This window comes from Condylura cristata, unplaced genomic scaffold, assembly GCF_000260355.1.
Source record: "Condylura cristata isolate star-nosed mole 26May11 unplaced genomic scaffold, ConCri1.0 scaffold00005, whole genome shotgun sequence".
NCBI lineage: Eukaryota > Metazoa > Chordata > Mammalia > Eulipotyphla > Talpidae > Condylura > Condylura cristata.
In genome coordinates, this window is record NW_004567106.1 from 66,468,618 (window position 1) to 66,481,583 (window position 12,966).

The 12,966-nt window shown below is 37.0% G+C and overlaps 1 protein-coding gene across 7 annotated transcripts in view; it reads left to right on the top strand.

The window, feature by feature from the left end:
• The window catches only part of LOC101628907 (putative RNA-binding protein Luc7-like 2), a 56,147-nt gene that overhangs the window by 23,132 nt on the left and 20,049 nt on the right, over nt 1-12,966 (top strand). For all 7 annotated transcript variants that reach the window (XM_004677083.2, XM_004677082.2, XM_012720866.1 and 4 more), the window contains 2 exons: nt 6,592-6,690; nt 10,949-11,059. In XM_004677083.2, the coding sequence (XP_004677140.1) occupies nt 6,592-6,690; nt 10,949-11,059 (210 nt within the window). The remainder of the gene's footprint in view (nt 1-6,591; nt 6,691-10,948; nt 11,060-12,966) is intronic.

A 12,966-nucleotide genomic window follows, 5' to 3' on the forward strand; every position in this document is an offset into this window, starting at 1 on the left:
TGGCTTTAAAAAATGTTAATGTTAACTAAAAGTGATGTCTGTCTGGTTTCTGTCATCGATATATTAACATACGATTGGTAATAAACACCAATGTATGTCAACCCAAAGAAGCATTTGGAAGAATAATGTATGCTTATTGCATTTAGTCCAGTATCAAAAGTTAAATCAATTTTATAGTAATTTATGTATGTGAATTTTCAAAAAATGACATTTTAAAATTTATTTTAAATGTGCCTTTTTTCCATCTTGGTTGTAATACTTGTGGACTTCCCATCACTAATTCACTTGTGTGCCATCACCATAGTCCTGTGCACATTTCCCACTCCATTTTTTATCCCATTCCCTACTCCGCCCCTGTGAAATGTCTCTGGTATGTAGTTGTTCATTATTCCCCCCCGGTCCTTTATGCTCCTGCTCTGAGTGAAACCATCCGGTATTTTTCTTTTTCTTTTTCTTTCTGGCTTACTTCACTGATCCTTCCAGCTCCATCCATGTTGCTATAAAAGGCATTTACCACAAATAGTCATTTTAAGCTCAGTTAAATAACCAAAAACTTTGTTTTGTTCAGTTCAAAAGAAACGCAGCAGTAACTAGTATCTGTGTACCTAGAATTCAGAACACTGCTGTGCTGTCCCTGACCATTTCAGGCTCTATTGGGCTTTTGCAGGTTGGCCCATCGTTGGTCCTGATACAGCTCTGTGGTTTCCTCTGGTGACTTTTGATTAGCTGACTGGGTCATGGAGATCATCAATGTAAACACACTTCCCCTCACTCATTTTGACAGTGGTTGGTAACACTTGGCTTAAAAAAAAAAAAAAAACTTCTTGTGCATATGACTCACCACCAGAGGATGTTCTTGGTTGTGATAGTGTTGTGAGCAGAGGAAAGTGGATAAGTAATTTCTGAAATTGTGAAAATTGTCTTTTGTACCTCCTGTCCTGCTACACTCCTGAAGAAATAAGCACTGAGGCTATTTCATTATTAAAAATTTTAATGAGGACCCATTGTTTATACTCTTGATAATTTTTGATGCTGTAGAATTTCTCACCTCAGGTCTGGCCTCTGTAGCTCTCCCACCACCAGAACATTTGTTTTGATTTAGGCCCCAAAAATGTACTATGGCAAACCAGATTAGACTGTAAAACCATAAGGGCTCTTGGATCAATAGTGAAAAACTAAAAAACTAAACTGCTCTACCTCCTGTAGGGGAGGAGCAGGGGGGAAAAAAGAGTAGTTCAAGACACAAAACCTGAACAGAAGAGTTCTCACCCAAGGAGATGATGCAGAGACAAGCGGCCTTCCCCGCAGACTGAGGCCTGTGTGTCGTAGTGCGCGTCTTGGTTGTGCTGCTTACTAAGGCTGGGGGCTGCTGTGCTATGCGTTTATAATGATGTGGTGTAATGATTAAAAACGTGAATGTGATCTCTGTCTCAAAAAAATTACTGTACATGAACATATTTTGACTACTACTGACCATGGGTAACTGTGGGGAGAGTAAAGCTAAAAGGGAGCTCCTATACGAAGCATCCTATACCAGGTTCAGGTACAGAAAATCCTTGTCCTTTTAAGAGTCCACGTTCCCTGAGATAATAAATCTTTCCTCTCCCATAAATTGTCCCCCAGACATGCCTAACTCTGCTACTCAAACTCTTTGCCCATTACTGTGGTATAACTATGTTCTGTTTCAGTGTTTATTTTGTTTTTGACTCACATAATTGCTTTTCTTTCTCTGGTAATTGGTGATGCAGATTTAAAGGTTGAGTTGGACAGTGAAGTAGTATTTAGCTATAAGGAAAATTGAAATGTTGCCATATACAACAAAATGGAAGGAGTTAGAGGAAATTATGTATAGTAAAAGCAAGTCAGAATGAAGATGGCAGACAGTTTCACAAAGCAGAATACTTAAACAACTAGTGGACACTAATAAAGTGCAGTTCCTGAGGTTAAGAGGAAGTGAGAAGGGAAAAAGGGTCAAATAGGTTATAAGGCACAGTGATAGAGTGAAAAGACTGGAGGAGAGGGAGTGCTTAGTTTTCCCACCAAAGGAGTAGTGTGGGTAGATATCAAAGCTACTTAGGTTAAACATAGCAGGGAGGGAAGATTTATTCATTTAAGATTTTTCAGAACATATGGGAAATGTACTTAGAGGGTAAGGGAGGTAATAGAGGAAAGCTGGTAGAGTGTTTGCTGTGTCAGCTTTTTTAGATATTGTGGAGGATAATTACTATATAAATGTGTTAAAGCTGAGTGCAGAAATCATTGATTAGAGCTATCATGATGAAATGCAAGAAGGTGGCACCTCCCTGGCGGTGTAGTCTTGGCACTATCATCACCATGCCCTGAGTTAAATCCCTGGCCAAGGAGCTGACCCACATGTGCAGCAGCCCTCTCCTGTCTGAACTGCTGCTGCCCTCAGCAGTGTGTTTCAGTTAATCTGCCCATTCTGTTCCCTACTCTCTGGTGAATCCTCACCCATCCCACCCCGCCACACCTCTGTCCACACCCCAGTTGTTCATTGGCACAAATAAATCAATCTTAAAAAAAAACAAACAAAAAAACAGCAACAGAGCTCTCCCTGGTGGTACAGCGGGTTAAAGCACTGGATTATGAAGCTCTCTGAAGCCTTGCAGTATGAGTTTGATCCCTGCCAGGGAGCTGACCCACAGGGCGCAGCAGAGCTCTCCTGACCCGCCTGCTGTTCCACTCAGCAGTGTACTTTGTCCATCTGCCTGTTCTCCCCCACTCTGTTGGTGAATCCTCTCACCACCCCTGCACCTCTGGCCTGTTCTGTAAGTATAAATAAATAAATCTTTTTTAAAAAAAGAAAACAAAAAATAGAAAGGGGTTTGAGTTTGACTAGAAACATCAAAGGTATTTCCAGTGGAGACATCTTAATAACTTGCGACAGCCTGTCACAAACGGCTACAGTTGTGGCAGTGCGTAAAGGAAGTTGTTGGAGTGTGTTGTCCTTTTTTAAATTAACTTTTTAAAAGATTTTATATACATTTGCATAGAAGAACTGGGATTGGGAGGTGAGACAATTCACCAAAGACAGAGTGGGGAATAGAGTAAGTAGGTAGATTTACTGAAACACACTGCTAAGGGTAGCATGGCTGAGACAGGACATGCACCTGCTGTGCCCTGTGTGGGTCAGCGCCATGGCTGGGGTTGAACTTAGGACATAGGGTGATAGCTCTGAGACTTTACCCCTAGGCCATTAGTGAGCCTAAGTATTGGTTAGTTAAGCAGCTATGAATTTCCACACACCTATAGAAAATTTTAGTTGATTGTTGTCACTGGAAAATTCTCTTTATTTTATTTTTTAATAATATAAAAGTTTGATTTTACATCATCTTTTGTCTTTTTCCATCTCAGTTGTAATCCCCATGGGCTTCCCATCACCAAATAAATTCCCTTTATTTGTTAAGAATCCTGTAGACTGGCCCTCCCTGGTGGCGCAGCGGGTTAAAGCACAGAACTGAGAATCTAAAGCCACTTCCGCATGAGTTCGATTCCCGCCTGCCCCGGAGGTGACCACATGGTGTGGCAGACCTCTCCTGACCCACCCGCTGCTCCCCTCAGCAGTGTACTTCGTCCATCTGCCTGTTCTGTTCCCCACTCTGTCTCTGGTGAAGCCTCTCACCACCCCTGAGCCTCTGGCCTGCACCCCAGTTCTGTATGCACAAATAAATAAATCTTTAAAAAAAAAAAAAAAGAATCCTGTAGACTAATGAATGGCATAAACAGTGAGACCTGGGAAAATCTCAGCATGCTCAGTAACATGGTAATAACTTTAGAACCATTAAGGTGATGAGGACTTTTATAATAGTGATGAATGCCCCTTAATATTTCCCAAAGATTAATGAGGAGGAAATTTCCCACTTTTATTTTCCCATGTAATTAAGAACTGAGCAAATGGTAGTCTTTCAGAGAAACTTTTTTTCCCTCTAAGATAGTTGTAAAATGTCAAGAGTTGGGAGGAAGAACAGAACTACCTGATTGGGGTGGGGGTGGGGCCCATTTGGTGGCATAGGGATTAAGATTTAGCACTATCTTGCTATTGTCATTGTATCCTAAATTCAATCCCAGGCCAGGGAGTTAACCACATCTGATGCAATAGATGTGCACTCTCTTGCCCACTGCCCCCCTTTCCTCAGTGTATTTCAGTAAATCTGACTCCCTGGAGTTCTGAGCCATAATATTTTTATTTCATATTGAAAAGTTACTCATTTGATTGATAATTATAGTCTTTTTTTTTTTTTTAAGATTTATACATGTAAGAACTGGGATACAGGTCAGAAATGCGGGGTGGGGGTGAGAGGATTCACTAGAGATAGAGTAGGCACCAGAACAAGCAGACCCACTGAAATACACTGCAGAGGGGAGCAGTGGGCGGGGACAAGAGAGGTCTGCTGCGCCACGTGGGTCACTCCCTGGCTGGGGATTGAACTCCTGCTGTAGTGGCTGCATAGTGCTGTGTCTTAACCCCTTGTACCACCAGGGAAACCTTAGATTCTTGATTCTCCTTTTCTTCAGCAAATTGCACCTGTTCTTTGGCTTTTTTGTATAACTTTGAGATACTTTATACTCCTTTCAAAATATGTTAGTTGGCATTTAGAATGTATTTTTTTGAAGGTGAGGAATTGCTTTTAAAACCAGCCTTCAAAAAAAAAGTATTAACAACAACAACAACAAAACCAGCCTTCAATAAGAGATTTACACTTTGCTCACACTATATTCTATTTGTTAGTTTTATATTATTTACATTTATCCTCAAGCATACCATAATGTAATTCTTATTCTTGACTAGTAGGTTTTCTAAGTTGTCTGATTTTTCTGCTCATACCTGGTTAGTTGTTATCTTAAATATAACAATAGGACTTCATGTTTATTTCTTAAAGTTTTACATGGTTTGTCTTTTTTTTTTTAATCTTAATTGGTTGAATCCACTTTGTTTAATATCTTGTCATGTACAAAACTGATCATCATCTTTGATAAATACACATAAAGATTGTTGGCAAAAACTTAAGGCAAAGCCTTATACTGTAGTCCTGTCTCCTGCTGTTAGAAACTTCCCTCTGTATAATAATGGCATCTATGTTTTAAAAGGTTTGCTGTATAAATCTGTAAAACCTGGAACATTTTTTTTTAACTTTTCCCTAAGACTAGTTTGCTTCCTCTCATGCTTGTGACTCCATTTGAAATGTGTCCTCTTCAGAAAGATTTTCTCTGACCCTTTCATCGCAAGTTCTCCCACAGTTATGAAATCATTACTGTTTTATCAGGTCACTAGCTTTGTTTAGAGACACCGTTGTGGTTTCTTATTTTCTTCTCTACTAGAATGCCAACTCCATGAGGTCAAAGACTGTATCTTTGTCCTTAGCACCTTGAGCTTGACACAAATAGAAACTGTATTATTAAAAGGTTCCCTTTACTGCTTTAATTGTACTTTCTTGGCCTCAATTTTACCTTTTCTTTATGTATAGTTTGTGTAGCAAAAACAAAAGAAATATATACCATTACCTTCAAATTATTGTATTCCCTTTCACCAGTGCTCCACAGACTTTCTAGTGATAGGATATCATACCTCCAGTTTGAAGGATAATCTCTGCTTAACTTTGATCACTTATCAGTCACTTTTCTAGTTATCTTTGTAGCTAGCCCATTCTTTCCCTTCAGTTTTACCCAAAAGGATTTATTGAGTTAGTTGTCTTAGCTGTGTGTGTGTGTATTTCATATATATTTTTTGTTAGATATATCTATTTATGCATACAAAACTGGGATACAGTCTAGAGGTGCAGGGGGTGGGAGGTGAGAGGATTCATCAGACACAGAGTGGGGAGCAGAACAGGCAGATCAATGAAGTTCACTGCTGAGGGGAGCAGCAGGCAAGACAGGAGAGGTCTGCCGTGCCATGTGGGTCACCTCCGGGATGCGGGATGGAACTTGAACTGAAGTGGCTGTGGCCGTCTTCACAGTGCTGTGCTTTAACCCACTGGACCACCAAGGAGAGCCCAGATTTGTATTTATTAAAGTTTTTGGGATTGTCTTAAGTAAGAGGAAAGCCTCTGGTTGATGTCAAAATGAAATTGTTATTATAAGAATATTATGTGTTCAGTAGGAATATTTTATTTCCTCAATCATATCCCTTGGGTGGGATTAGCTACTTGTGTTTGTGAAATTATTACTTAATAATTCTTTATGAGATTATTTGAAGACTCCATCTTTATTTGAAAATCAAAATGTTCTTCAAGGAATACTGTGAATCAGAAATTTGATTTATAATTTCTTCTAGTTAGATTTTATATTGATCTTTCCTGTGTTAGAGGCCAAGTAAACATGATTTGCTGTAGAGCTTGAAACTTTTGTTAACGACAAAACTGTCTATTTAAGTAGACAGAATTGATGTTTTTTTTTCTGGCAACAAGTTTTATACTTGCCTATCAAAATTTATATTTGAAAGTACATAAATAAGCGTCTGTATGCCTTATCTGTTCTGATGAGAATTATGGTTGTTAAAAATTCATTTTTGAAAAATATGTTTTCTGATTCTATACTAATGTGTTTTCTCTGTTCTGTTTTGCTCCCTAGAGAATGGATCTTGGAGAATGTCTGAAAGTTCACGACCTGGCTTTAAGAGCAGATTATGAAATTGCATCCAAAGAACAAGATTTCTTCTTTGAACTTGATGTATGTGATTTTTTTTCCTTCAGTGGGTTAGATTATATTTTGCAGTGATCTGTTGTGTGTATAGGTTAATATCTCAGTAGGAAACCACTTTTAGCCTTTATGATTATATGAAAGGTAGTACTAAATTGAGATTTACTTTTTTCAAAATTAAAATGAGCAACTAGGAATTTAAAAAATGTCTAAAACCATGCAATTCCTATTTTTTTTTGAAAAATATATCCTTCCAGAAGTACTAATATTTAAGGAAATACCAATTTAAAAAAAGGTAAACGAACTTCAGATGTTTATAAGGTTTTTAAATAATCTTTACTTTTATATTCATATTTGTTTTTGAATTGTTTTTGTTTTTCTATGCATATTAAGAACAGTATTTTATATTTTCTATGTCAGAAGGGATAATACTATGTAGAGGGCTCGAAGTCTGACTTTTATGTTCTAATTTCATACAAATGAGAAATATTTGCATGAAAACTTTTTTTTGTAATTACAGGAGTTATTCTAGTTGGTATTATTAAACCACACTGATGATCATAAGTCTAATAACACTTTTCATCAGTGAGGTACGAGGTATTTTGCTTTGGGAGGCAGTGCAGTAAATAAGGCCCCACTATCTACTTCTCTACTTGTAAGAATTTTCTACTAAAAGAAAGGAAAATCTGTAATATAAATTAATTTGGTGCTTTGATAATTTATTTACTTTTTGCTCCCCTACCCACAGATCCCTTATTTGGTTTCCCTATGTTCCTTTTATAAGTGAACCCATCCAATACATATTTTTTTCCTTCTGGCTTATTTATTTACTTTTTTAATTTTATAACAGTTTATTTTTACATCATTTTGTACATTTTTCCCCCCCCACCTCAAATAGAGGCTTTAAAGAAATACCTTAAAGTTATCAGACTATGATTCAATTTACACTGAGCATAAAATACAGCAGGACCTCACTGTCATCAACATGGGACTATGGGTAACCCCCCCTCTTTTTTTTTTTACTATGGTATATAATATGTTTATATATCAAGTGTCCATAGAATTAAGTTTCTAGAAGTAGAAAACTGAGTCAAAGTAACATTTTGCCAACTTGTTCTTCATAAGAATTATCAACTTACATTCCCACTACTTATAAGAGATTATCTTTTTCTCTTCTGGCCATATGATATGTGGCATTTTGGACAAAAGCGTAAATGTAAATGAGTTTGAACATAACTCATTTATTTAAATCTATTTATATTTCCTTTTCAGTATACTATTAATATGCAACTATTTTCTGGGTGATAGGCTAGTCTTAATTTTCGGCTTATTTTTTTTTAATCATTGGCATTTTTTAAAAACTGGTTTGTACTGAGTCTTACCACAACTAGCCTGTTCTCTCAGATACATGTGACATTTTTATCCTGTTTTTCTTTTGGTGGTTTTGGGGCTTGCACACTACATTTCTGGTTGTGTAATTTTTTAGCCTTTTGAAATTTATTTGGATAGTTGAAAAGACTTCTTATTCTGACATAGAAGTTAACTCCTGAGGGTTTAATCCAATATTTTTATGGCTTAATTTTTTGTATTTAAATTTTTGATCCAATTTAAATTTAGTCTTTAGGTATACATACTCTCTTCCCCATAACTGTCTAGTTACCAAACACTACATATTGATTAAACCATAATTTCTGTCTCTGCTTTAATCTCCCCATAGACTTTTCCCCACATTCAACAACTTTTATTAATTAAAATGATTAATTTTTTAATAATAGCTTATTTTTGCATCATTTTGTGCCTTTTTCCATTTCAGTTGTAATGCCCGTGGACTTCCATCAATTCACCCATGTGCCATCACCATAGTCCAGTGCATTCCCCACCCATCCCCACTCCCATTTTTTAACCCATTCTCCGCACCATTCCAGTAAAATGTCTCTGGTTTATAGCTGCTCATCATTACTATTATTCTTTCTTACCCCGGTCCTTTATGCTTCTCTTATGAGTGAAACCATCCGTTCTTTTTCTTTTTCTTTTTCTTTTTCTTTTTCTTTTTCTGGCTTATTTCTCTAAACATGATCCCTTCAGCAACCTTCAGCACCTTTTTTTGCTGCAAAAGGCATGAGTTTATACTTTTGATTGCTGAGTAATATTCCATTGTGCATATGTACCACATCTTTTTTTTATAATAATAGTTTATTTTTACATCATTTGTACTTTTTTTTCCATCTCAATTGTAATCCCCGTGGATTTCCCATCACAAGTCACCCATGTGCCATCACCATAGTCCCGTGCACCCCCCCCCCCCATTTTTGATCCCATTCCCCACTCCACCCCCACAAAATGTCTTGGTATACGGCTGTTCATTATTCTTATTATTCTCTCTGGTTTATCTCACTAAGCATGATCTTTTCCAGCTCCATCCAAGTTGCTGCAAAAAGACATGTGTTTCTTTTTTTTGGTTGCTGGGTAATATTCCATTGTGTATATGGACCACATCTTTTTAATCCAGTCATCTACTTTTGGGCATTTGGGTTGATTCCATGTCTTTCCTATTGTAAATAAAGCAGCAATAAACATCCCCATAGACTTTTTAATACATTTCTTTTGTGATTTAAAATATATATCCTGGTTAAGTACATATTTCTTTCTCATGAAGAAAAAGCTTTTACGTGAATCTTACTGCTTTGATTCTCAAAAATTTTTTGAATTAAGCAACCATTTAAAAGTTTTATGTATGCCAAGCAAAGTTTCTTACACATACACATACACACACATATATATATATATTTTTTTTTTTAAAGATTTTATTTATTTATGCACACAGTACTAGAGTACAGACCAGAGGTGTAGTGGTAGTGAGAGGATTCACCAGAGACAGAGTGGGGAGTAAAATAGGCCAACTGATGAAGTACACTGCTGAGAGGAGCAGCAGGCAGGTCAGGGGAGGTCTGATGCACCATGTGTGTCACCTCTGGGGCAGGGATCAAACTCATATGGAGTGACTTTTATCTTCTCAGTGCTGTGCTGTAATCCGCAGCGCCACCAAGGAGGGCCCACAAAGTTATATTTTTAATTAGACATTTGTGGTATAAATTAACGGTTTTTGTATAAAGAGATAGAATAGTCTGAATTTTTACCTTAGGAGTAAATCTTAAAGCTTATGTGCAAATTCATTATTGACATTACTATATATGTATGACAAATGTCTATATATATACTGTACTGGATATTTTAGTATAAATATAACATTTTATAAATTAGGGCAGTTATTTGTTGTAGGAAACATGAAAAACAACATCGAAAATTAACCAAATATTCAGAAATTATAGTTAATATTCTGTGTGTCTTTTGTTTCTGTTTTTTAAAATTTTATAAAATCACATTTTATAACGTGCCTTTTATTTATAAATGAATCTAAAATTTTGTATGCCCTTAAACTAAAGCTTATTTTCAATAGCTGAAGATCAAAAGAGTTAGCTGGATATGTAGGATGTTTGCTTTTCATGGTTATTAATAGCAGTATAAGGTGCATCTTCGGATGTTAGTACTTCCATATATCACTGATTTTTTTTTTTTTAAGATTTATTTATTTATGCATATAAAAGCTGAGGTACAGACCAGAGGTTGGGGTGGTGAGGATTCACTAGAATAGGGAACAGAACAAGCAGATACATTGAAACACACTGCTGAGAGGTGCAGTGGGCGAAGACAGGAGAGGTCTGCTGTGCCATGTGGGTCAGCTCCGTGGCTGGAGATTGAACTCATGTGGCATTGGCTGCTGATAGCTTCATAGTGTTGTGCTTTAACCCGTTGGGCCACTGGAGAGGGCCCTGGCTACTTTCTTTTTTCTTTTTTTAATTTTTATTTATTTTGCATCATTTTTCATCTTAGTTGTAATCCCCGTGGACGTCCCACCAGCATTTCAACCCATGTACCACCTGATTACTTTCTTAACCACAATTTCTGGAAGTAAAATTAGTAAATGAAAACATGAATTTTGGTATCTTAACATTTGCCTTTTTTATTAAGACTGCACTGGTTTGTACTTCTTCAGCATAATACGTATTACATATTTGCAAGTCACAGTCTTCTTTTTTTTTTTTGGCAAGTTCCTTTCCTGGGATTTATTTGTGTTTATTCTATGTCAATTTGATGTATAATGAACAATTCAGTTCATAGTTGAACCTCCTCACTACCTTTTTACTTGCATGGTAGCATTTAGAAAACAAACCTTTATATAATAAAGTTGATTTTTCTAACCTGTAACTCTTTAAATTCAACTTTGTAGGCTATGGACCATCTGCAGTCATTCATTGCTGATTGTGATCGAAGAACAGAAGTGGCTAAGAAAAGATTAGCAGAAACTCAAGAAGAGATTAGTGCTGAAGTGGCTGCAAAGGTAACACTTCGTTAATGCAAACTGAAATGCTTCAACTTACTACTTTTTTAAAAGTTCATTAAAAACAATTTTTTCCAATGTTCTGACTTTTTTTTTTTTAATAATTATAGTCACAGGAGATTGCAAAGGTGTATGCAGGGAATTCTGCATGCTCTCCTTTAGCCACCTTTTGTAGCAACATCTTACACAAGGGCAGTGAGAACGAAACAGAGAAACGAATAATCCTTAAATCTATAGATTTTGTCTACTTTATCTCAGTTTAGAGATACACTTTGTGTGTATTTGTGTTACTGTAGTTTATCACATGTATAACTTAGATAAGTACCTTCACAATGTAGTTACTTTATTATGGCATCACCACAGGGTTTTGATATTTCTTCTGTATAACCACATCTATCCTCTCTCATTCCTAGCCTCCGGCAACTACTATCTTTCCATCTCTGTAGTTAGGTTATTTTACCAAATATTGCATAAGTGTTATCGATGCAGTGTTTATCATTTTGAGATTGATTTCATTCAGCACCCTTTTTGGAGATGCTCAAAGTGATGTGTACCAGAAGGTCATTCTTTTTTTCCCCTGAGTAGTAGTGGTCTATGGTATGAAAACCATTCCCTGGGTCAGTAAGTTTTTTTTTTTTTTTTTTTAGAGCAATTGCAGTTTTCTAGAATTACAGCACCATTTTTAGTTTTCCTGCCAGCAATGTGTAACTGACCATATTCCCCATGTCTGTTAGCATTCATTCTGAACGGTATGTAGTAATACCTCTTGGTAATTTCAGTTTGCATTTCCCTGATGACTGGAGATGCTGAATATTTTTTTTGAATGAAATTGCAGTTTGTGTATCTTTCAGTGAAATCTCTTAAGTTTTTATGCTCATTTTCCAATTAGATTGTTCATTCTTTGTTGAATTTTGAGTGCTTTTTTTTTTTAAATTAGAGTGTTCTTTAGATGTTCTATTGGCACAGTATTTTTTTTTTTTTTTTAAGATTTTATTCACTTTTGCTTAGAACTGAGGTACAGCCAGAAGATTCACCAGAGATAGTGGGGAGGGAGCAGAAGAGACAGATCTACTGAAAAATGCTGCTGAAGGGAGCAATGGGTGAAACAGGCGAGGTCTGCTGCGCCATGTGGGTCAGCTTCCTGGCCATGTCAAATTAATGACAGTGTGGTTGCAGATAACTTCATAGTGCTGAGATGTAACCCTTTGAGCCACCAGGGAGAACCAGTTGGCACATTATTTTTTTTTTTAAGTTTTATTGTGAACTTTTACACAGAAAATAGAAAAGTACTGTGAATCCTAATGGATACATTACCAAGGTTCAAAGCCATTAGTTTTCTGCAATTGTTTCATTATTTTATTACTATTTTTAAAGATTATTTATGCATACAGGAACTCTGGGGTCAGGCCAGTAGTGAGGGGGTGGTGAGAGGATTTACCAGAAACAGAGTAGGGGACAGAATAGGCAGATTGACTGAAAATGCATTGCTGAGGGGGGCAGCAGGCAAGTCAGGAGAGGTTTGCTGTACCATGTAGGTCAGCTCTCTGGCCAGGGATCGAACTTGTGCTGCAGTGGCTGCTGATAGTTCTTAGTACTGACTGTGAAACCCTTATGCCACCCCACAGGCCCATAATTAAAGATTTTACTTATTTTTGCATGGAAGAACTGGGGTATGGGCCAGAGGTGGTGTGTTCTATGAGAGGATTCGCTAGAGACATTGAGAGCAGAACAGACATATCCACTGAAATATACTGCTGAGGGGAATAGCAGGCTAGACAGTTTGCTGTGCCATGTGTAGGTTAGCTCCCTTGCAAGGGATTGAACTCAGGCTGCTGTGGTGATAGTGTTGAAACTGTGGTGGTAGCACTGAGCCATAGGCCACCAGGGAGGCCCTAGTTTCATTATTT